At 41.2% G+C, this 24,696-nt stretch overlaps 1 protein-coding gene across 9 annotated transcripts in view; it reads left to right on the top strand.

The window, feature by feature from the left end:
* Positions 1-24,696, top strand: part of NCOA7 (nuclear receptor coactivator 7) — a 98,300-nt gene that overhangs the window by 8,822 nt on the left and 64,782 nt on the right. For 8 of the 9 annotated variants that reach the window (XR_014227750.1, XR_014227751.1, XM_082307633.1 and 5 more), the window contains one exon: positions 16,905-17,036. Coding sequence is in view for 7 of the 9 variants with exons in the window: in XM_082307633.1 (XP_082163759.1) it covers positions 16,987-17,036 (50 nt within the window). In the remaining 2 variants the exon portion in view is untranslated. Of the gene's footprint in view, positions 1-16,904; positions 17,037-18,547; positions 18,620-20,229; positions 20,356-24,696 lie in introns of all 9 variants that reach the window. The other variant, XM_082307635.1, reaches the window with a different exon arrangement.

Raw genomic sequence — 24,696 nt, 5'->3', positions numbered from 1 at the left:
GGAAGTTAGTGTGAGCCTCTGCAGCGTGATCTGACACAAGAAATTGCTGCTTCAGGCAGCTGGAGATGTTCACAAATGATAATTATGATGGAAATGAGGGATGAAGGGACTCAATTTCCCTTTGCTTTCCACTAGGCATTGAAGGAAAGCTGCAACATAATCAATGTTGAGAAAAATGGTAAAAGTCCCTGCCTGCCACCTGGCCTGTGCCCTCTGTGTCTCAGCAGGTGCCTGACGGAGCAGCAGGCAGTCGTGGTCCTCAGCTCTGCTGGGGGGGTGAATCTAGTGTCATCACCCAAGAAGCAGCAGACTGACAAATCTCTTCCTCCTCGCGATCAATAAGCCAAAAAAGTCTAAGGCTTTATGGGCACAGCTCTTGTTTAGTGAGGTACCCACTTGCTGGTGTAGTTATTGACGGTGGGGATGGCCGTCTGCCATGGAGTTGGTGGTTTCTCGCTCCCTGCTGCGAGGGAGCTGGGCCTTGGGATCTGTGCCCTCGTGGAGGAAAATGCACGAGTTGCTGCTGCGGGTTTCTTCTGGGGGTTAAGGTTGCTTTCCCAAGAAGAGGAAACATAACACTACAGTTGAGGAGTGGAGTCAGCATTAAGAGCACTCACTTAGGCAGCCTCCTTTGACCAGGAGGAAAAGTACGGTAGGAGAAACAAGTTTTCAGGTTTGGTTTTTGGGGGTTTTTTTTGTTGTTGTTGGTGGTGGGGTTTTTTTTGTTTGGTGGTTGTTTTTTTTTTAAATCTGACTGGTTTCCTTATTCTTGTGTCATTTTTCCCTAGCCGGATTCATGAAACGGTGAGGCAGTGACAAAATTCACAGCAAGCTAGAGGGCTTATATTCCCCCCACAAACATAATATTTCAGATCAATACATTAAGCACATAGATGGGAGTATTCTTTTTTTTTCCCCTTTTCTTTGCAAACCCTTCTGATGGTAGGTGGAAAGCTATATTTCTGTGTTCTTGATCAAAATGTCAGGTGGGCATGAGCGGCTGTGCTGCTCCTGGAAGGCATCTGTTACAAACTGTTTGTTCAGTTTTGGGGTGAGCAGCACGCTGCAGCAGGGCAGGGGGCTGTGGTTGCCTATCTGCAGTCTCTCTTCTCCTTGCCTGCAAGGGCAGGGTGCAGGCAGGCTTTGTGGGGTCTGTCGGCAGTTCCTGATGGGTTGCAGTGCAGAAGGTGGTAGTAGTAAGTGCCAAGAAGGGTGAGTTACTCCAGGTGCAATGCTTTGCTCTTGCACTTCTGCTGCTGCCGCCAGTCTCTGACCAAGCTTGGAGAAGTAGTACCAGTATTTCAGCCTGGTACCATGTAGCATCCTAGTGGCATGCCTGTACTTACTTGAGACTTAACGACTTGACATGGAACCACAGTTTATCCTTCAAGAAGACTTCTGGCTTAGACTTGGAGCTCTCAATGGATAGAGTACTCATAATCTTAATAAGCCTTTCTGTTTGTTATTTGTCTTGTTTTTAAGATGTGAGCTGTGCTTTCAGTTGCATGCCTTAAATTCCATGTGTTGTGTGGTCCTATGGCCTTGTCAGCTACATGGAGCTGTTCCCTGCTCGCAGTTATTCTGTCCCCTGTAGTATTCATGCATTGTAATTAAGCATTAGGGCTCCTCTCTGATATGCTACATGTAGATCCCACTGAAGTGCCACTTTTTTTTCTTTTGTTGCCTTTGTTATGGCTACTATGTATGTTTTACAGTTTGGGTTTTTTTTTTAACATCATTTTTGAAATGCAGGGTCTATGACTACCTGTCGTATTTAAGTGATGGTAATATCAACCTGGTTTACAGGAACAGAAACCATCCAAGGTGAGTAGGGAAGTTCTGTTTATACAAGCAAGATTTGCGTTTACTTTTTGGTTACAGTGTGAAATTAGGATTGTTTTGTGTTTCATTCTGTATTCCCTTAGCAGGATTTAAAAGCCTTTTATTAATAGCTACCAATTTCTAGAAAGGAAATTTTATTACAGTAGTCTCACCCATTAGTGACTGATTTTGGGATCTTCCCATAGTGTATCCGTAGATATGCGAGAGCCATTTCCCAAAATCTAAGACTCCCTGGGCAGACAAAGAGCTGTCCCTGTACACCAGTTAAAGGAAATCACAGTTTTGTTTTGCAGAAGTTCACAGTGAGAGCTACTGCTTCCTTGAACTCGGCCTTATCTTAACAAAAGGTGATTTATTCCCTGACTCATTTTTCAAGTAAATTTAACCTTTTCTAACAGTGCTCTCTCTATCTGCTGCTACTCCTGTCTGTTTTTTTCAGCTTTCTGTCCCACGTGCCATCTGTCTTATTTTCTGGTTTGTTTTCTTTTTAAATACTCTAAGCTAATGCAGCAGATAGCAAAGAAGTACGAATATGTATGAACCGTCACTGCCACCTTCCTTCTGAGGGGAAGAGGTGTGGATGGCTTCCTGCCAGGTCAGGTGATGCTGTGATTGCAGAAACTAACTGGGATCTGCCTAGGTTGTTACTCGGAGGGGATGCTACAAGGAGCAACTCGGTATCGTCAGTGGCTCAGCAGTGCTTGCATGCTGCGTCACTAGTCACCGTGCACAAATAATGTAGTAGGTAGCATTAGTCTGTTGTTGTAGTTAACTGTTTTGTATGAGTTTTTCCTTCATACTTTCTCGCAAATGTTCAGATAGTTCAGAGAAGCATTGAAGAGTATAAAAAAGTAATTTTACGTGTTAAGCTTATTTGTATGATATTTAGAATATGTATTAAAAAAGAAGTTCTTCACTTGTAATAGATAAGTAATGTTTGACTTCTTGTACTCCCTTTTTTCCCATCCTGGTTGCCGATCAAACCTTTTGCAGTGAAGCTGCTGAAGACTGATGGCTAAAGGTAGCAGCTGTGATAACCCATGACATAAAATCCAGGCAGTTCCATCTGTCCCAGCTCCAAAATCTTCTGAAATGCAGGTGTTGTCTGGTAGATGAGTGGTGCGAGTGGTGACATCCTGGTGACAGTGGGTGGAGAAACAAGGAGATAAAACTTTGACTTTGTTACAAACAGTGTGCTGAAACGTGTCCAGGTATGTGGTGAAAGGTTGACGTTGCCTGCTGTAAGCCAGTCACTTGTATCCATACGGGCCAAATGATTGACAGCTATGCAACAGCTGATGAACATGAAAGCCCCCTTGCCACCCACATGTGCCGGGTCAAGTAGCAAGCAGTCTGAGTAGCCATCGCAGCAGTTAGGAGATGAATTGAGAACCACAAAGGAATGACAAGGGTGGCTTTCTGCCGTTGCGGTGAGTTGTTCTCCATCCCTTGTGCTTCGGGTATCAGCTGAAGAAATTTCATTTGATTTACAAGTAATTCTTTTGGTTTTGTTTTTGTTTGGGTGTTTTGTTTTGTTTTAGTGTGTGATGCTGAGCTGTGTGGGTTAGGTATGCCTTCTTGTTAGTGGTGAGTAGATTGTGGGAGGTGGCTGGCATCACATCACTGTACGGAGGCTAGGCAGGAACTTGTGGTGACATCCACGTTTGTGTCCTGATACAGTCGTGCTCACAGGATAGAAAGTAAAATCTCCTGTGTTGGGCTAGCGCCGATGTGGTTGCTCATGGGGGCCCGTTTGTTTCCTTATATACAGGCATTCTGGATTCTTTGAAGTTGAGCCCTGCTGTTAACTGATCACTCAGCGGATACATTTTTAAGTGGGTTATTTGTTTTGAAAATTGGATTTCCCTTTGTAATGCATAATTTCTGTTAGTACAAGTAACACACTGGTTGTCATGAAGAGATTAAGGAGCTGGAGATTAGTTTTCTCTTCTCCTGGTATGTTGACACTGTGCACTTGATGCTATTGTGTGGGTAGTAAGTTACAGTGTTTTGTCAACTAGTTGTGTCCTTTCCTGAGCCCTGCTCCGGTAGTTCCCAGTCCCAGGCTGAGCCTGGCAGGTAACGGGCAGGTTTTACAGGAAGGGAACTAGAGACTGGTTTTGAGACCAAAATGGTACAGCAAGTACAAGAAATCCAGAATCTTCTACAGGCAGGGTGGGAAGAGCAAGTTAACATGAACCTCAGGAAACAACCAGACCTTAGGCAGTGGCTCGTGTTGGTGAGTTCTCCTGGGCTCCATGGATGGCGAGCTGTGGAAAAAACACCGCACCCAGGAGAGTGGCTCCTAGCCCTTCTGCTCAACTCTGAGCACGCTTTGGATGAAGCGTTCCCTTCCTTGTTTTTCTCCTGGGAAGGAAACGCAGACCCAGGCGCTGCTTCTCGCAGAATGGGGCCCCGCTCCCCTAGGAGTGCGGCACAACTGAAGAGTGCCGTGGGCAGTCTGTGCAAGTGCCGGTGGAAAGCCGAGGAGGTTTGCAAAAGGAAAGCTGGCAGAGCTGAAGGGGCCGCCTGTAGCACCAAACCTGATTTTAAGGTGCTTCTGAGGAAATGTGTATTTGTTTGTACTAGGTAACTGTAATGTGTTTATTTTGTCATGTGGATTGGTGTAGGATTTGGGATGTAAGGGCTTCAAGTTACAAAATTTATTTCTTGGGCAAAATTATTGTCGTCCCTCAGTAAATGGTAACAGGCCTTTAAAAGCCTTTCTTCTGACTGTGGGGTTTTTTTTTTTGTGTGTGTTTGTTTTTTTTGTTTGGTATCTAGAAACTTTGTAAACAATCAACCTTCCATGGATGTCACTGAAATCAGGACTTCGCCTTCAGTACTGAGTACAGCTTTCAACTCTTAACTGCTTTGCAGTCAGTATTATATTGCATTTAAAATAAAAGTTTTACCTGGTACTGTTTTTTGTAACTGTTGTTTAAGTTTTGATTTTTTTCTTCATCCCACGTACTATTTGTTGTGAATTCTGTGATGAAAGAGCTGTGGATGATTATTTTCTCACTGAAAGGCTCTAGGATGACAGCAGACTGTGTTATAAATTGGAATTTACTTTATCTGGCCTTGAAACATATCTTTCTTCTTGCTTCTCTTCACTTTTTTTTTTTTTTTTTTTTTTTTTTTTTTTTTTTAACTTCACTGAACCCAGCAAGCAGATAGCTCAGAAAAGCAATTTTGACCCGTGGAAGCTAGTGCGAGGTATTACCTGTTCATTAGGTTAGCTCAGCCATGTGTTTGAGATTGGAAGTGTGCATTTTAATCCTAGGTCTTGCAGTAGTTATTGATAAGAACATGAATGTAGCTCTGGGGTAATACACTTCCCACAGGTAATGCGTCAGTCCTTTTTAACTACAAATCACTAATGCACCCAGATGGGGTAGGTATAAGCTGCTTTTCCTATTTTTTTAAAGGTGTAGGTCTCTACGCAGTTTGGAAAGATTGTCAGAGCAACTGTGAAAAGGTCTGAATTGCTCTCTGCCAAATTTTAACACCAAAACTGGAAGCGCTACAGCCCCCCCCAAAAAAGAGGCTTTAACATGGACCCAAAAAAAACCCAAAACTCATTAACACATTAACTGTTTTGGCTGGCTTCAACATGAGGAAGGGCCAGCAATTACTTTGATGGAGCTGTAAACAAGTGAGGACAAGGTTTTGTTTGAAATGTGTTGGGCAATCTGAAACACTCGCCACTAGCAGCTATGTCAGGCATAACTTGTGGCGAATGGAAAGTTAGCAGCTTTCATCTTTGGGCCCCAATTATGCAAATGTGCGCTTAGGAATTACAAACATAACCTGTGTGAGTGAGTAGTCCTTTTGAACGCGCTTGGTACATGACTGGAGAGCTCAGCGACGTTGCAGTACCTGGTGATGTGGCTGGGATGGCTTCCATGAAAATGCAGCGCTGGAGGAATTGAAGCTACTTGTAAAATTAGGTCAAATTTTGTGAAGGTTTTTGTTTTTTTTTTTTTTTTTTTCCCCTCCCCAGCAAAAAAAATATCTAGCTTCAGAAACGCTGAATTACTTTATTGATACAGTCAGCGTAAGATGTTTGAATTTTAGTTTCAAAATCGGCCTGTTTTGTTCAACAAGAGCACCTTGGTTCAATAATAATGTTTAAAACACTTGAGTAATCTAAAATATATACTGCTGTTGTTTTACCAGAAAATTTCTACACTTCTGTTTTTTATGCAACAGTGCTCAACCTTAATTCAAGCATATTTTTAACTTTTTGTTGGTTTTTTTTTTTTTAACTAAGCCCTGAACCATCTCACTGACTGAACACATCCAGAGTTGAGCAAATAAAGTCCGGATTAGATATGCTGAAAAGAGGATAGCATATAGCCGTTTTGTATGAACCATTCCATTGTTCTGTCTTCTCTGCATACATAGAAATAGGTTGCTAACTTTATTTACCTGAATAATTTCGAGCAGACACTTAGCTGTGCACAGATGGTTAGAACACAGAAAAGTAGAGAAAACTTTTCTGTTTCTGGAAAGAAGCAAGCAGCTATACAGAGGGACTCTCTAATGAGGTAGGCAAATGTAACTGTGCTATGGTATATAGCAAGGAGAATTCAGTTTGAGAGGGGAGTTTTTGCTTTGTATATAGTGCAAGGTGACTCAGTACAAGGCCAGAAACTGTGTGTACTGTTGTACAGGAATCCAGAGATGGAGGAAGGAAAAATGGTAAGAGATAAAGGTTTTAAGGATGTTACAGAAGAGCAAGAGAAAGAAATCATTCTCAGTTACACAATACCTAAAGGAATTTTGCAAGGAAGAAGGAAGTAATTAGAAACACTGCTGCTTTTAAAACAGGCTTCAGACTATGCAGTGGGTAGAGGGTACGATTTACTGTCAATAGTTGCAATTTTAATGCACCTAACGCTGCCAGTGTATGAGCGCCCGTGAAGCTGCGTGTGCTGGTGTAATACACAGTCACACTCAACAGACTGTAATGCAATAAATGTTGCAGGTTAAGGAATTGAAAAATAAACAATGAAGGTTTCCCGTGTTAATTTTGTACATTACAAATGTATGGGATTTCCTGTTACAATTAAACTGTTCAATATGTTACTTAATGTACAGTGTATGCAGTGTGACACAGTTAAGGTTGCTATGGAAACCTGGTATTTTGGTTCTGTTAACTGTGTTTCAGATAGGAAAACATTTGCATTGCATTACTGCGAGACTCCTTTCTACCCCCACTCCTCAGCTCCTTTGCTTCTCAGTTAGGAGGTGGGTGACAGAGAAAAAGCCATGACCTGGAATTTCCATGAGTCAGGGTCGACTGAAAAAAGGGATGCTGAGCTGAAACTTAAAAATTGCAATTTTCCCTTCAAGTAGCTCTTATGTCTTGAGTTGCTTTTTGAAGTGAGAAAGTATTTAAATGTTAATATTTCACGGTGTAGTGTCAGTGGGCTGTTAATTTGAGGCTCTTTTTCTAAAAACTTGAAAATTATGTGTATTTTCTAAAGAAAAGTTTCCAGTGATGTTCACAGCATGATTATGAATATTGTTGGACATGTACTTGACCTAAAAAACAGTGACCGGTTCAAGTACTTCCTGTTACATTGATGGGTTTATTCACATTTTAACATTTTCTTGTTGCCTGGCCTTATTCTGTAAAGCATTGAGAACGCATTAACCAAGTCTCACCAAGTACAATGGGAATATTTACAAATATAAACCTAACTTTTTGCTTGAGCATTTTGGGACCTAAACTAATTGTAAGTAGAAGGTGATTTATGGTACCTGTGATTTACAGTACAGGCATTTGTGCCAAGCATCAGGCTGCATCTTTGTGGCTTAAGTGACTCTTCAAACACCTGCCTCTTTTTGCTCTACCTCTATTTACTGTTGGTATAAATGCCTTTATTGGGTTGGTGAGAGAAGAGCTGAGAAGCGAGAGGGCAAGTGTGCCGTGAAGCTGAGAACATGCATTTGTCTTTCGTAGTCTGTTTCTCTCTCGTGAACGCTGGCCGTAGGTCTCGGCAGCACTCGTCTTTCAAAGCGTGCGGTTGCTGAGGCCCACCGCACAAAGTGGCTGCTCAGGGAGTTACGTCGATGGTTATCTGCCCAAGCTTTCTGCTGCAGGCCTGCCTTCCGTGGCAGAAGTAAGGGTGTGCTTGCGGTTCAGCCGTGTGCAGCAAAGCCGGCTGGAGGTGGGTGTGGGCTGGCGTGGCAGGATATAAACGGAACTGCAGATACAGAGCCACTTCTGCTGGCTCTGCGGCAGGTAATTTGGGTGGTAATTTTGGGTGGAGGAATGGTAGCACACAGCTGAAGTAGGTGAAAGGGAGGAAGGCGAAGGGCAGTAATACTTCAGACTGGCACCTGCTTGCTGCATGGATGTATTTTAACAGCCTGAGAGAGGCGAGCGAAAGCCCAGTTTCTTTGGCTTGGCGCTTCGGCTGGCCAGGGTCCCCTTGATCACCAAAGGATGTTTGCTGCGCATCTGTCTGCAGTGGTGCTGCTGTTTTGCCAGTGCAAATCCCGCTCGAGCCCTGTGTAAGCTCATTCATAGAAGCAACCCTGATGTATGGCGAGGCCTGGGATATGTGACACTGTGGATCCGGTGGCCCTTAACAGCATTCTGCGTCTGGGACGTAGGACAGTTCTGGTTGCTCAACTGGCATGGAGGTGGCACCAGGCAGTCGGCCAGTTTTGTTTGCTGCCTGACTTGCTCTCGTAACACACTGCTGCGTAGGAGTGGTAAGGATGGAGTGACTTTCTTTTTGTTGCTTCTGTTGGTTTGCTTGGTTCAGAGAGGGGAATCTAAGGAGGACTTGGTCATGTCCCTTAAAAACCTGGTAGAGAATCCATAACTCATTGGCTCTGGGAGTGATGTGGTTATCTGTATGTGTATGTTTTGACCTTGTCAAAACAGATGTGCAGGCTTTCCTTGAAATGTTTCTAAACAGATCATAAAACTAGTAGTTGTTAAGAGCAAGGAACATGCTGGCATCAACTGCCAAACAACAAGGTAGTCCGAAGTGGATTGTCTAAATGCTAGTTGATGTGTCTAAGAATGTTCATCAATTTTTATTTCTTAGGAAACTGCAAGTACTTAGTGTCGTAGCTGAATGCTGCTAAGCACATACATAAAGGTCCTGTATGTGTGTGTCTGCGTGCTCCAGGGAGAGGTGAGAGAACAGTGTCTTGTCCTCTCTGGGTATGGTAAACTGCATCCTCCTCTTGTCCTGTGGTGGTGGAACTATGATGCTGTACATCAGTTTAGGATCTGACTCAGAAATGCAACGTAAACTGTGATAGGAGTGTCTTAGTACATGGCATAAGCACAGACTTGATTTCATTCAGCACGTGTCCCAGGAAAGGAAGGCACAAAGGGTCAGCCATTTGCCTTGCAGTTACAAGATCTGTGGTTTTGTAATAACTTTGCAGAATGACTACAAGGTCCTTCTGGACCTCAGTCTCTCACCTGTAAAATGAAAGCAATGTTCTTTACGAGGAATGTTTGAAAGACTTAGCTTTTTAAATAAAAGTAGCTAAAATTTACTGGAATCTCAATTAACTGGAACCAGCACCCTGCAAATTCTTGGGTGTTTCTGTTTGTATGAGGTTTTCTGTATTTCAGTGGCCACAGAATTCATTCTGTTTATCTAAACGCTAATATTTTTCTGCTGCCTTGTACCTGTTGTTACAGTATTTGGTAGAAAGAGACCAGTGTTTTCTGTAAACAGTCCATAAAGATGCAGGATTTGGCATTTAGACTCTGCATACATGCCTGTACCTGTACAATGTGAGCCTGAAAGGCTGCGGGGTCCAGAGCGCTTGGTCTTGACACTTACTTGAACCAGGGTGGGTTAAAACAGGGGATACAAGAAAATGAAGGTGTTAATTCTTGTAAAACTTCTGCAGCAATGTTCTTGTTGGCTTAAAAGTGAAAATCTTCCCAAGTGGCCTGATCTCAAACAGCACTGCACTTTTACATTTCGTATGGTGTAGCACTCTACCTGTTAATAGTTTACCTGTGTTTTGTAACCAGTTTCTGTCTAGCAACTGCAGCTGAATTACACAGTAAAATAGATTGTTCCTTATGCCAAATGCATCTGGTGATATTCAGCTGCCAATGAAGGAAGATTAGCTCTGGATGTTTTTCTCTCTTGACAACCATCCCGGGTGATGTGGAATTTCTGGTAGCTCTTTTGCTTCCCCTTATTCTGTGTGAAACATGACAGCCTGAGTTAGTGGGTAAAAGTCTTCTCCCAAGCAAGGTAAAAATAATTCTGCTGGGGAGCCCATTGGCACTGAATCGAGTTTTGTTATCGTTGTTCCGTTTCTGAATCAGAAATGTTTCTGTTACATTGATTCTCATTTATTTTATTTGAACTTTGTTCGTGTGGACAGGCTGTTGCAGATCCAGTCAATGAGTTGAAGGTGATCTAAATTAGCCTGTTCTTACTATGTTAGTAGGGAATGAAAATGCTTGGACCGTTAGCTTACTGCACCTCTGTAGTGGGGCTAATAACCTTCTAAACATTGCAGCCAGTTCCTCCAGAGCAAGGGTGGTTGTTTCCTTTGCCTGTCTTATCTCCAGCTCTTATCTTCACTGTCCTTGAGAGTCCACAGGGTGCAATTGCCACAGGAAATCTCTTTCTCTCCGTTAGGAGATAGAGAAATTGTGATACTGGTCTGTGAGTAATTTGAACAAGAAGTCCAGAAATTGTTTCTGCACACAAATTTATTTTCAGTGTCTTAATTTTTGCATTTTAATTATTTGGGGATTTTAAGAGTGCACTGTTGTTGCAAGAAACATGACAGGCTTAATGCTTTAAAGGGCAGTAGAGTTGTGTGCATAAATAAGGGTTATTCACCTAAGCAAGGGTTGAGTCATCAGCCTCTACTTCACTGAGGTGGAGAAGCTCTCCTACGTTAGTTTAGCACCCTTCAGTTACGTATAATGGACTGGAACTTCTTTATAGAGCTTATTAATGTTTTAGAAATAACATTACACTTTACCTGGTAATTATAATGTAACTATGTAATTGTATTAAAATAATTCCATATTTATTTTAAGATAGCTTTAGAATAAACTATTTTTTGTCCATTCTGCTGAATCTAACTTAACGTAGTTAGTCTGTGCTGTGTTTTATTGGCTTGTGCTTTCCTGAAAGCTTCCAATCTCACTTTTAGCTAGGTCATTCTGCCTGAAGGAAAGACTAAAAAAGTTGTGGCTTACTCTCCTCTCTGCTGGTTGTGCGTTTCTGCTTCCCTTTCATCTTGAGATGCTGTAGTGTTTGTTCTGAAACTTTTATCTTTACTATTACACCGAACGAAATACACTAGCAGAATATAAAAGCTGTAAAACTCAACCTGGTTAGTCCGGTCAGTGAGGCATTAATGAAATACTGCAAAGTTTAGCATTTCTCATAAGGTGCTAATGTGCTTTCAGCTTCCTGATTTTAAAAATGGGATTTCTTTTGAAATGAATGCTAGAGTTGATACTAGTGCTTTGGCTTGTGAAGCTTAATTATATGCATTTTTATGACCCAGTAGCAAATTATAATGCCTCCTTCTCCGTGTTAACCTGTTTCTGTTGCCTTATGCCTAAAGGAGTTGTGTGTGACCCTATGCTGCAGCCTTCTTGGTTTGTATTTCTATTTGCATCTGCACAGTGCCCTGGGAGCTGCTTTGGGCTCACCAGAGGTGCAGCTAGCAACCCCAAGGGTTCAGTTTCAGATCTAATACGCTGAAAATACTTCCCCTCTATCTGTGATTTGTTCTATAATTTCTTATTCTGCCAGCTTGATAGACATTTTTAATATTGCTCTTGAAGTACTACATACATATCTGTCCTTTTTTTGGTCTTGGTATTGACCTGTTGGTGTAATCCTTGTCATCTCTCATGGTGCATTTTTTTAGGGGTCAGAGTTGGCACATGTACCCAGAAGACTTCTTACTTGTAAGAAGACACTCTGCTGCAGAGTTGCGGATCTAAGCAGAATTGTTAGTAATGCTTTATGTCTGAAAATGACCAGTGGCAACATTTGAATGCTTGTATTGCAGCAGATGATAGTAAGGAAGCATGCAGTGGTATGAGCAGACCTGTGCGGTGTTTGTCTGTAGTCTCAGGGGCAGAGGTAAAATAGAGAAGCAAAAATAAAAAAAATAATGTTGTGCGGGATGCTGTGCTAGAGAGCAGGTGCGGGCTGCGTGGTGTGTCTGGGCAGTGTCCTGTTCCCTCGGCACAGTGGGGTCTCCCCGTTACATCCTTGGCAGGGCTGTGTCCGCTTGGCTGTCTCACTGGGAGTCTTCTGCCTTAATCCGCTCCGTCTTCCTAACTGTGGAAAATTTGTGCTTAGGCCTCTCATCTCCTCTGCTTGTTTTTCACAGTATGATCACTGCTGCCATTGCTTGCCTTGTGGGGCCACTGCTAAGGTACAGGATAGTATCCTTGACTTGGTTTCCCTAAAGTCAATTCATTGCTTTTTTTACATATTTCCTGAAGGAGCTGAGAGAGCCATTTAAACCTAGATCCTCAGAGGAGTTAGGATTTTTATTTCCTTTTGTGCATCTGAGCTTTAATTTCTATGCATATGCCCACAGTGGCAAATAAAGGTGAGACTGTGCTATGGTCTCCAAAGTTTGTCACTTTAAATTTTACACAGAAAATAGTAACTAGCTCCTTGTCAAATTAGTCTCCTTCCTTGTTCTTGGTGCTGCTGGTTATTGGGGCTGATTGGATTAAAGCTGGTGGGAGGATATTTTCACATGTTGCTCTTCTGCTCTCATTTAAGTGTGTGGAGGAACTTCCTGTAGTTCCGTTCCCCATTTGCAAAGTGGGGACTGAGAGCATTTTCCTACCTCGTTGGTTGAGAGGTATTGATTCTGCAGGACTATGAAAATCTATAGAGAGAATTGCATGATCTTGAACTTTTTTTTTTTTTTTTTTTTAATCCGTATGTCTTTCCAGGACTTGCAGTGGGCACAGATGGCCGGAGACAAGCTGTCAAGTCCATTGAGTGTTCTAAAAATAATCGGATAGTTCACTGACTTCTGCTTTGCTAGTGCTTTGAGCGTGCTATTGTTCATGTACTCAGTTTTGGGAAGTAATGCTCGCAGTTGGAGGATTGATCATTGATGCTTTAGAGCCAGCAAACAGGATTTCTGGGTGCTTACCCCTGAGCGCAGCAAGCAGGTCCTTTTGTTATCTCATGAAAATGCAAACTGCTTAAACCGCAAGTAGCAAGGTATATTATTCTTCATGCCTGAGAAAGGAGGGAAAAGAGAGGAAAAATAATTAAAGAAAGTAGAAAAATTTGTCAACATTTTAGAGGATTTAGGATGCTCTACTCATATATTTATTTATTTTTAATGTTCCCCTAAAAAATATAGTTCCCTTCCCCTTTGTTTATCCTCACACTTAGAGCGTTTTCTGCTGCTTTCAATGTGCCATGACAGGAGCCTGCTGTCCTGCAGTGCCAGGTGGCAGAGCGGGCAGCGGGAGCTGGAGGCAGCATTTCTGGGGCTCTCGGGAGGGTGGTGGCTGTTGCAGCGGTGTGGGTACCCACAGTCAGGAGTTCGGTCTGTTCCTGTGATTTTTTTTTTTTTTTTTTTTTTTGTGTGTGTGTGTGTGTGTGTGTGTGTGTGTGTGTGTAGCCTTGGTGGAGCATTCCCACCCTTGTTACAAACTCCCAGTAACACGCCCAAAACTCCCTGGCAGCAAGCCTAAACAGAGAAAGCAAGTATCCAAAAATATGCTAATATAAATGGAAAAAATCCAGAGCAATAGGACTAACATAAAAATATACTGTACTTTTTGCTGTATTCTCTTCTTTTCTTGATGTAATTATCAGGTGCTGACATTGGCTGAATTTGGAGAGTAGCAAATTTTTAACAGGATCCTTACTTAAATGCATTGTTTGTCCATCAGGAATATCTTTCCTTTTGAAATTGTCTAATAAAAAAATTAGCATTGCTATAGACGTGTAGCACATGCTATAGACATGTATAGCTTTTCACTGTCCATTTCGGTTTTAGTGTAGAAAGGGTTAAACTGAGCCTGAAATTTCTACAAAATCAGCTTTGTCATCATTTGAGTTTGGACTATACTCATGATATATGAGTAAGATGTCTGTCTCCCAGCATATAAATATCCCCCAAATATGTACATTTTTAATAGTCTGCCTGATTCAGTCTTCATCTCTACCAGAAAGGAGCTACTGGGAAAGTGAGATTCATTTTAATCATATATCCTCAATAACATTTTAAGCAGTTAATATTAATGAAGAATACCTGAAATTCCTTTCTTAGGAGATATCAAAGGACAGGTAGGGGGGAAGTGTGGAGTAGGGTTACTTTTTTTTGACGTAACTTTAAAACACCAGTGACAACCTATAAAGTAAACGTGGCTTTTGTACTGTTACTGCTTAAAGAACTAAAAATTGAAAAGGACCTTTCAGAAATACTAGTTTTCAGTAGCAATTACTGCAGGTTATGCTGTGGTCCTCCTAGCTTTCAGGCTTCCCCCCCCCCCCCCCTCCCCCTTTAAAGCCAACCACTACATGAACAATTCCCAACAACAAAAGTGAACTCAGAGGTTATGAAGTCTGCACTCCTAATCGATTTGCTTCCCCTAGTACTACATTTTCAAAGTATAATTTTCAGCCTTAAATATGCCTTCCTAGAACACCACCTTTGTTTCTTCTAAGAAGGTGAGCTAAATAAGTTTTAAGTCAACAGAGTGGAACCTGATGTTAAATTATTTTATTGTGAAAATTTTCATTAATTGGTGACTGGATACGAGATCCCTGGGTATTTTTATCAGCAAAAGAAAAAAAAAAACATCGCCTGAATGCCTTTGTTACTTCTGGTCTATGGGTAACATTCCAGTTTTCTGAGTACCCGTCTGTTCTGAATATTTTTTTTTTTTAAAGTTCTTGATTTATTCCCCCTCACCGTGTGGAAAAGACTTGGAGTTGCATTTAGCTGATGTGGGAAGAACAAGCTTCATACCTGCATTGTCATTGCTAGCTTTGTTTAGCGTTGATGAAAGCAAACAGCAAACCTTACCCTTGGCGAGCTGAGCAATGCCACACTGGTTTGGTGCTGGCACCTCCTGCAGCATCTGTGCTTAGGTCTAGGCTCAAGCCCTACGTCCTCTCTCTTAGTGCCCCTCTTTGCCGAAGCAGGGGGTGGCTGCTCTGGCACTGGGCAAGACAGGGCTGTGGGCAGGCAGGGTTTTCTCCTCCTGGCTCTCTTCATCTGCTAGCACTGTGCCGGAGCAGGGCTGCTATTCCCCTGGCTGGGGTCGGTAGATCGTGGGAGAGGAAGGGAATGAACGGGAGGTGCACAGGCCGAGGCCCTGAGGACAGCTCTCGCTTCCCTCTGTTCATCCCACCTGCTCGTGTTTCAGTGAGGTGAGAGGGGCTGTACCCGCTTCCCTCTTCTCTTTCCCGTGGGTCCCACTGTCCTCGTGGTCATGGGTTTAATGTTATCTTGGTACTCTGTGGTTATTTGGTAGTTCTTGGTGTCAGCGTGAGACTCAACTCTGACCCGTTCAGTGCCCTTGCCCATACGCTGCAGAGTGTAGTGAAGGCAAAGCAGGCAAAGGGGAAAGAGTGGTTCCTCTTTCTTTGAACTCTTTGTAGTTTGCTATAGAGGTTGTAGTTGCATGCTTTGAAAGATTTATTGTAACTCTAAATGCAGCGCTAACAAAGTCACCATTTCTGATTCTCTGAAGATCTAAGGACATGCCCCAGCAGGGAAAATAAGGATGCGTTGAAATTCTCAGGAAGTATGTGATATCTTTGTACAGACTGGACATCTGAGCAGGGCAATTTATTTTGATGCTATTCTTATGCTACTGTCATGTAGGTTTCTGTGTCCGGTTGAAGACTGCAACACGCATTCACTTGCAGAGGTAAAATAGTGTTCTCTTTATGAAGCCAAAGCTGTCATAGGCAAATTTGCCATTTAAAGAGTGACCATTACTATAAGACTCTGCCTGATGCATAAAGATCAGAGAGACTAGATTCTTTTTGATGCACTGGATGTATTCAAAATTAATGAGTAAGAAAAAGTGCATTTTGAAGCAATGGACTTTAATTGCTGTGGACTAATGCTCCATAAATATGGAGAGAAAATTATGGCAAGTATTTCTGATAGACTCTAGCATGATATGTTCTTGGGCTTTTCAAGTAGCTTAGTCTATTTTTGCTACATTATCTCTTTTGTTGACATCTGGCAGTTTGTTGCTTATGATCTTTTAATGTGGGGGAAAATAATGGAAACTGATTAGGTCCTGGAGGAATTCTTCTTCTTTTGGTACGAATCGTAATTTGTGTGACTTCCATTTCTTTGTTATACAGCCCATTAGACTGAAATGTTTAGTAGTAACTTCTGGTTTGAACTTTAATCTGGAATACTGATAAAGAACTCTTAATAAGTTAACTTATTTTGTGCATGTACACGAGCCGTTGGGGTAGGTTGAATGTGTGTTGGAGAGGGAAAGAGGATAAAACATCTTGGCAGGAATCTTGGACAGCAATTGATCTAACTTGTGTATTGTTCACAACAGTCAAACCTGTGTAAAGAATGTAGATTGCTCTTTTTTCCTTTACATTGTTTTAAAACTTTCTTATTTCTCACTATTTTACAGAATTTTTATAAGGTGAACATTATATATCTTTCTGGTTATACTGTTTGTATTGGATATTTCCAAAGCTTCTCTTGATCTTCCTGTCTATAAAACACATGAAACCAGGAAGATGTTTTGGTATAAACTATTCAACAGCTTTCAAAATATTTTAATCCTTCTAGTGTGTTAAAACTTGCTACTGCTCTTTGGGTTACCTGCTTTGCAGTATCTCTCTTCCTCTGCTAGAGAAACTGGCCTGAGTGCATTTACTGTTCTTTGTCTCCTTGTGTACTAATTGGATATCACATGGCAAACACTGACTGGTTAAAGTTTTACTTTGCTTTGTCACTGAGTCGGTTGCATTTCCACAACCTTGTTGGTTTTTGTAGGTGTTGTTGACATGTTGATTTATAAACTTCCTGTTTTTACACGTTATATACAGGGGACTCTGCCTGGATATGAGGTACTAAGGGGAAAAGGAGCATCACGCTTGTCTGCTCACCTTGCCTATTTGACTGTACATAATGGAGACCAAGGAAGAGAAGAAGGAACGAAGACAAGGCTATTTTGCTCGGTAAGGTTACAGGGTTTATTTCAATGTTGATTAAAATATGGAACTCGTCATTGTGCCTTTTTCACAAGCTTTACAATTTTAAAAGTATGTATAAAAATGAAACCCATGCTGCATTATGTATCCAGAAAGTGCTTTCCTTGCTGTGTCCCTAATGTTGGAGTAGTCATTTTTTCCTTTTGGGTAGTGGAGATAAACTTGAATTATAATTGTTATTTGTAACACAAAACTGTTCTTGGGTACTCAGTTGCAAATTGCACTGCATTTGAGGTTTCAGCATCCAGTTCCTGAAGAGTGTTTATGAAAACAAGCACATCTAAAACATAAACATGTCTAAACCTAAAGTTTATCTGATTTCAAATAAAGCACAGACTAAGTAGTATTACCTCATAGGATAAGATCAGCTAAGAAAGGGTAGTTATATGCTGATAGGTTAAGCTAGCTAGATTGTATCATCTTTATAAATGCAAGCAAAGTTTTTTCAGCCAATCATTTTTATCATTTGGAATTCATGATTGGTGATTTTTAAGAAATAAGTGATGTTGATTTCCTAATAACTTGTCTTTGTTAATTTAGCAAGTCTGTAATCATCTCTGAGCTCTGATGTACAAGAAGAACCAAAGCTCGCTCACTTTGCGGGGGGGCTGGAGGGAGAGGAAATCAGTATGAAAACTATCTTTGACTCAAAGATACTTTCTGCACCATTGAAGAGGAAAAGTGTATACTCTCTCCACTCTGTACTAAATAACTATTATTGAAACTGCACTAAAACCCTAGCCTTAGTGCATTACAGGCATCTAGAGACATGTCTGTTGCACCACTTAGAAGCAGTAGTGTGGGGAGAACTTGCAGCACTTCTTTATTGCTGTTCAGGTGGTACGTAGTGGTGGCGAAAGACTTGAGGAGGTTTTGTGGTGAAGGACGTGTTAATGGCAGGGAACTTGCTTTCTGTTTGGAGAAATGCAATTATGGGACATAGCAGGACATTAGGCAAGGGTCAAAAAGACCTGAAATCAATCCTTAGTTCTAGCACTTACCTGCTGTGTAACTTTGGGGAGGTCATCTGTCTCTTTCCCTCCCGGCTTGCATCTTTTTTCTTTACGTAGGTTGCAGGCCCTTAAATGAGGTTCCCACTCTAAACAAACGTGTGTATAATTTCTACAAGAATGTTCTTGCAGACCCTCAAGTCATGTTGTAATAGAAGCTAAAGTAGGTCAGAAGGTGGTACGCCCAGCTTACCTTCACGTACGTTGTCTGTGTGTGCAGTCAGGGACAGAAGCAGAACGGAATTTACATGTTCTTGATTTTGGTCTAGCATCTTAAGTCTAGCATGCTTCCTCTAGCAAACAAGTGTCCCGGCATCTTGCAGATGAATGGTTTGAATGCTTCACACGACCCATGTAAATGTCACATGAGTACCTGAAAATAATAGGCAGCTTATATTGCCCTTAGTACAAAGGCAGTTCTAACAATGTCCCTACATGTTTTTTTTAAACTTCTTAATAAAAATTTAGCTTTTGACTTGATGTAGATGGAAGTTCCCAGCTTAGGTGCCCGATACTGGGACATCGAGATAATTTAATCAGGTACGTCAGCTTTGATGTTGCTGTCAATTTTGGTTGTTTTGGGGACACCTGTTCTGTTTTTAAATTTAAGCACTCAAGTTTAATAAGTTTTGGCCCTCATCTTTTGTGTGCTACTTCAAACACCCTGCTTTTCCTGCCTGCTTGGGCTCATATTTGTTAAGCCAAGAGCAACCCCAGCTGATTCCCCAACACATGCACCCCTCTACTTCCATTACCATGTTTTTCCCCCCTTGCCTCTTATTACTGTTATGTTTTGTGAGTCTAAGATAATAATAGTATTTACAAAAGCTAAATTTATGTATAGTAAATGTTCTTATGAGACAAGGACTCTCCCCACTCCCTATCTGAATCTTGTTATTTTTGCCTGTGATCAGATGTTCATGGGAGAAGACTCTACTGCTTACCAAGGAAGAGAATGGGAAATGGGTTAGACTTTTTGCCAGCAGGAGGGAAACTGTGCTCCATATCAGGAGGGTGGGGAAAAGGGCTCTGCTCTACCCAGGGCTGAGAAGGAGGATCCTGCTTATATCCTTGTTAGAAAGGAGAAAACATATATATTCAATGCTGATGAAATAAAATCTCTTATAGCTACCTTGTGGACTATATTAATGAAAATACACAAATTTTAATAGAAAACTTCACTCTCTAATGGGAGGGGAAAGTTATTGTGGTATTAACAAGAACAAAGGCATTAACTGAAAAATGGGAGATGATAGGTCTTTCTCTTAAACTCCTGCTAACAGAAACCCAGGTTCTGTGTTGGCAGAGCAAGAGAGCACATGGGTATGAACAGCGGGGTGAGCAGCGGCCTTGCTGTCCTGCCAGCATCCCAAAGTGTCGGAGTTCCCATCAGAAGGTGGCTTTTGGCCTTCGGGCTAGTGTAATCTTGGCCCCTCCTGGACAGCTTTTGGTAGGGGTGGCACTCAGTGTCTGACTGGTTACACTAGCAATTGTTGGAAAGGTTAGCTTGAGAGCCCCAACAAGGTTGAAGTGGTTAGCATGGTGGTAGTTATGTGGTGACAAACCAGCTCCTGAACTGCTAGAAGGGAAGCAAGATTAACGTGAAATAACTGTCTGCATCTCTGTGCCCCAAATTTAATGTTATAAATAAGCTGGTTTAAACATTCATCCTCTAAAATATGTAAAATTATCTATAGAAGAGAGCCACCCAGCCATTGTATCTTTCCACTACAGATCTTCACGGTCTGAGTGCCTCAGTTTTCCTGGGTCTCTTCCCCTCCCTATGGTCAGTGAAGCTGAAATAAAACCCTCACCATCCGTTTTTGCTTCTTACCAAATGCTCCTTTACCCATTGTGTTTTGTGGTAAAGGGCTTGTTTTTTGTCTTAGTTGGCAAGAAATGAAACAAGTAACTTTTCAAACAAAATAGAAATGTCTACAAAACTTTTCAAAGACCAATTTAGATTCCTTATGCAGATAAGATGTTACAGCTCGTGGGAGTTTAACAGGCAAGAAGTGAAAGTATAAGAGTAACATGCAAGCATAAATTTCTCTTATGCAATAGGTCCTTATTTAAGACTGCTACTCCTACTTAAAGACTATTCTGTGTAGTTAAGTTTTCTTGCCTAATTCTTCAAACCTTGTTTTTAGGCTCTTCTGTTGACTTCTGTGTCATTAGCTCCCAAATGGACTAATATTACTCCAGCTCTTCCAAAGAACTCTGTCTCCTCTTGCTGTGAAGTCTGTTCTGGTATCCAGCATGTCCAAAAATAAATGGTACACTGTAATATAGATGTACAATGGCACATCTGTGTGTATTGGGTCCCTGACTCTACTGTGACATTTGGTGCTTTTTATTGTGATTATGTACCCCTGAACCCTGGTACAACTTGCGATTTCCCTCTGCCCGTGCTTCCTTTATCTTCCCTCTCTCCTTACAGAGTGGAGAACCTCTCTGTTTCCCTCTGCCCCATTGCATAGGGTCAAGTTGAGAGGTATTTCACCTTGTGAAATGAGTAGCTATTAAAATTTCAACTTAATTTAAAAAGAAATTACCAAAATGAGTGACGTGTCACATGGAAAGAATTGCCTTGGATATAAATCGGTAGTCTGGAACACTGAATGTACAGCTTGAAAATGGAATTGCTTTGCATGTGCTATTGTGTGATACTGGATATATTTGGACAAGAAGTTCTAGAAGATGAGAAACCATAAGGGAAGAGTTTGAGTAGCTTTCTGAAGGAATGACAAAAGGGGCTCTTTTAGTTTCAAGTTTTCTGTGTCTCTTAACCTTCCTCATTGTGAATTTCTCAGCATTTTGCATGCTTTATATGATCTATCATCTATGTCAAGTAGCTCTCTACTATTTTCTTAGCAGAGAACAGCAAATAAGTAGTGCTTTATTTGAAAAAATGTTACTTCTCAACAAGTCAACCGAGATGCTTACATTAATTTCATTAATAGTTATGTCTCCAACTTGTGGTGACCTTAATCTGAAGAATGCTGTATAGAGATGAACCGTAAAACTGATACCTACTTTGAATGATTTTTTTAATAGTTTCCAGGGGAATTATGAATTTTAGTTCTCAGTCTTTTTTTTTTTTTTTTTTTTTTTTTTTTTTTGTCACCATGGAGAGCCAGATTTTTGAAGTCAAAGATGAAGTGCTTGTATTAGGGAAAATATTCTCACTGGGATCTGGGTGCTCTTGTGTTTATTGAATTTACATTGGTCTTGTTACCATCATACTTTCGAAAAAACAACACAAATGTCTGGGACATGGTCCAAAGCCCATCTGAGTAGGCAGAGACTCCCTTTAGCTCCAGATTGCTAATACTCTGTCAGAACCTGAAGCCAGTTGTACAGGCTGATGTTCACCTCATGTTGCCTTATGATGTGACTATTTAAGGGAAATAAAGGAATTTACAGCATGTTTTAATTTAATTTAGATTCTTGGCTTTGATACCTAAATTTACATTCAATCAGATTAAGATTTGTGCATTAAAACCAAGATTTTAAAAAGACACATATGAGTGTTTAGTACAGTTGCCACTTACTTGTTACCAGGCTCTAATTTACAGCTTTTTTTTCTTCTAATTATTTTTAATACCTAAAAATAAGTAAAACAAACCATACAACAAATAGTATACAGCACTCCAATCGCATTAGTTGTTTACGACCTAACCTTAGCTTTCCTTTTAAACATTCACAGCCTATGACAGTAGGAAACATTAATACATAGCTGCTGGGCTGTAAACCGCCAGAGCCTGGAAAGCTTAGCTGGAGAAGGAGTCATATATACTTGTCGTATTGTTATGGTCTTTCCCTGGTCCTTGCTCTTGGCTGCTGTTGGAGGCAGGGTGTTGGCTTGCATGGACCCTTGGTCTGCCACACTATGGTTACTCCTTTGGTCAGTCTTTTTGCATATTACAAACTAACAAACAGGTTTATAAGCATCTCATTTGGATTTTTTCTGGCTGTGTTCTGTTTTATTCCCGTATTCGGTATTTGTACAGTTCTTATTTTTCATTCCTGTGGCTATTAAGATGCAAGAAGATGATGACATGAGAAGAATGCAGTGAGCACAGAGGGAATGTGTGGAAAGGGAGGATAATCAGTGGTGGCTAGGAAGGAGGGAAACCCAGATAAAGGAATATATGCACAAACATACTTTCTTGAGCGCATCTCCTATATGTGAGACTTTGTCATAGGTTTTTCTGTCAGGTACTTTTCTTGTTGGCCAGACTCATTATATCCACCCAACAGGCTTCAAATGTTGAGTGCTCCTCAGATCGCTATTTCTCCAGCAATCGTCTCCTTGCAATTGTTCTTGCTCTGCTGAGCCAAAGTGTTGATGTTTATTCAGGTTTCCTGTAGCACCCATAATTTATTTTCTTCTTCTAGAAGGAAAAGTTTCCACACATTGTTTTTAAAACAAACCGTCGCAAAGGTTTATCTTGGGTGTGCAGAATAGTCCAGCCAAGATCCTAGAGATGCTTAAATTTTTTTTAAATGACTCTAGGAAATAATACATCATTTCAGCTGATCTGTATAATGGAAATTTCTCAGCTCTGCTTCCAGACATATAAACATTACCTCATAATCCTGTTACTGAAACTAAAAACAGTATTGCATTTTACTCATATTGTTTCGACCAATAACATGTATGCCTGAGGCATTTTATTTTCGAAGAAAAGGCTGAAGATATCACTACCTCAGATTTATGGGGTGCAATGGATATTATTTGCTCTGTTATTTAGGGGTGTATGTGTGGGATACTTGATTTGCTATGTTGGATGCTGAAAGAAGCCATAAAATATTTTCTGAAACATACAGTATTGCGATTCGCCTTCCAGTTACTTAAAGTTGAGGGGTTTCAATGTTTTTAGCAGACTTTCTGCCTGCTGCTGTGTAGGTTAGTATTTCAGCTATCCTTTGCAACCGTTGTAGGTTTCAGACACTAAAGAATGTCTAGAATTTCACAGACAGCAGCACCAGGAGCTTTTGAGTAGAGCTTTGCGAGGTTGGTCAGGTCCTTCAGATGCCTGAGAGACACTTGCTGTTCATTGCTCATAAACTTACTGTTGTATGTATTAAAAAAAATTAAAGTTTTCTTTTTATCATAGGTGTAAACCTGGAGAATGAGAGTTGGGGGAAAATTGAACCTGCTTTTTCTGAAGAGTGTTGCAGTCCAGGGAGAAGTATATTGAACAGCTGCTAATCTTGGGAACTGTTTCCTGATCTTGCGTTGCTGTTGCTTTCTGGACTCTGAGGTTTTTATATTAGTGGTCTTGTAATTCTGTGGTGCAGGATGAGAGTCAGCAGAAGAGCATGAATTACCGTCCTCTACTTAGCCTGTGAATCACAGAATTATTCCCAATGTGAGTGCTTCCTCTGGGAAGCATAAACAAGGCAGTGGTTTCTGCAGCCTCAGTTCTTTCCAGTGCTTTCACCCTCAAGAGTAGTGGAGTCATTTAGGATTGAAGAACAATTTTGTTATTGGATAACAGGGTTAGTGCAAGTATCTAATGGGGCCCTGAGACTTTCTCCAGGGTTTTTCAAAATTTTCCAGTACCAGAAATGCTATTTATGGAGATACAAAGCTTGCATAAGACGAGAAGCATGGTTAATCTCACCCGTTCACTTCCCTCTGCATGTGAAGTGAGACTGGGTAACAGTGTCGGCTCTGTATAAAGAGGGTTTGGGTTTTTTTTAGGAAAGAGAAGAAAGGCAGAGTTTCATGTTGTTCTTGATTTCTTTGAGGGCTATATCACAGAATATACAGAGAAAAGAGTTTCTGTTTATTTAATCTTCAAACGTGCTGTCTCACACCAGCAATTTCAGAATTTTCGCTAAATCACCTTGCAAGATATGTACAAGGCTGGCTTGTTAGGCAGCAAGCGTACAATGACCTTATATTTGCTTTTCCCAAAGGGACTTTTGGGTGTCTCTTATCAGCCTTTAAAAAGAAACTGCAAAAAAAAGAAACTTATTTAGCCTCCTTTTTAGAACATAAATAGTTAGACGATAGGCCTTTTGATGTGGGAGTCTGTGCAGTTTTGATAAGAGTTGCTGTTAACATAGTTGTAAAGTATTTTGTCTCCTTCCCTGTAGCCTGCAGCTGCGTGTGCCAGGCACAAGGGGTGTGCTGGAGGCTCCTGGTGGGCTGTGCCATTTACCTTTTCGCTCTTGGACGGATTTAAAGACATTGTATCTTAAAGGCTATAAAATTTGGGGGCTTCAAAAGATGGCTTTCTGGATAGGTGAGATACAGACTTTTTACTGTTGTCTGTAGGAAACTGATATACTTAATTACACTGCATTTCTGTAGTGTCTGCAGGTATGGTCTCGTCCCTTCAGCCTCCCTGATGTGTCTTCTCTTCTGCTTTTAGGACCTACTGCATCAAATTCTGCTTAATCCCAGTGAACTGTTTTAAAATTAAGCTTAGCTTAAGCACTGGTGAAAATTAGCATTAATACTTGGTGGATGTGTGATTCCACAGTCAATTTTAAAGTGATGCTGTGTGAGATGCTACCGAAAGAGGTGGTCCCACTCAGCCTTCTGGTTTTGCCATGCCTCTTGTGGATGGCAGAGCTGCCATCAAGGAGCTGCTGTGGCA

Source organism: Platalea leucorodia (assembly GCF_965183815.1).
Source record: "Platalea leucorodia genome assembly, chromosome: 3".
In the NCBI taxonomy this organism is placed as follows: domain Eukaryota; kingdom Metazoa; phylum Chordata; class Aves; order Pelecaniformes; family Threskiornithidae; genus Platalea; species Platalea leucorodia.
This window is presented reverse-complemented; position numbering and strand designations above follow the sequence as displayed.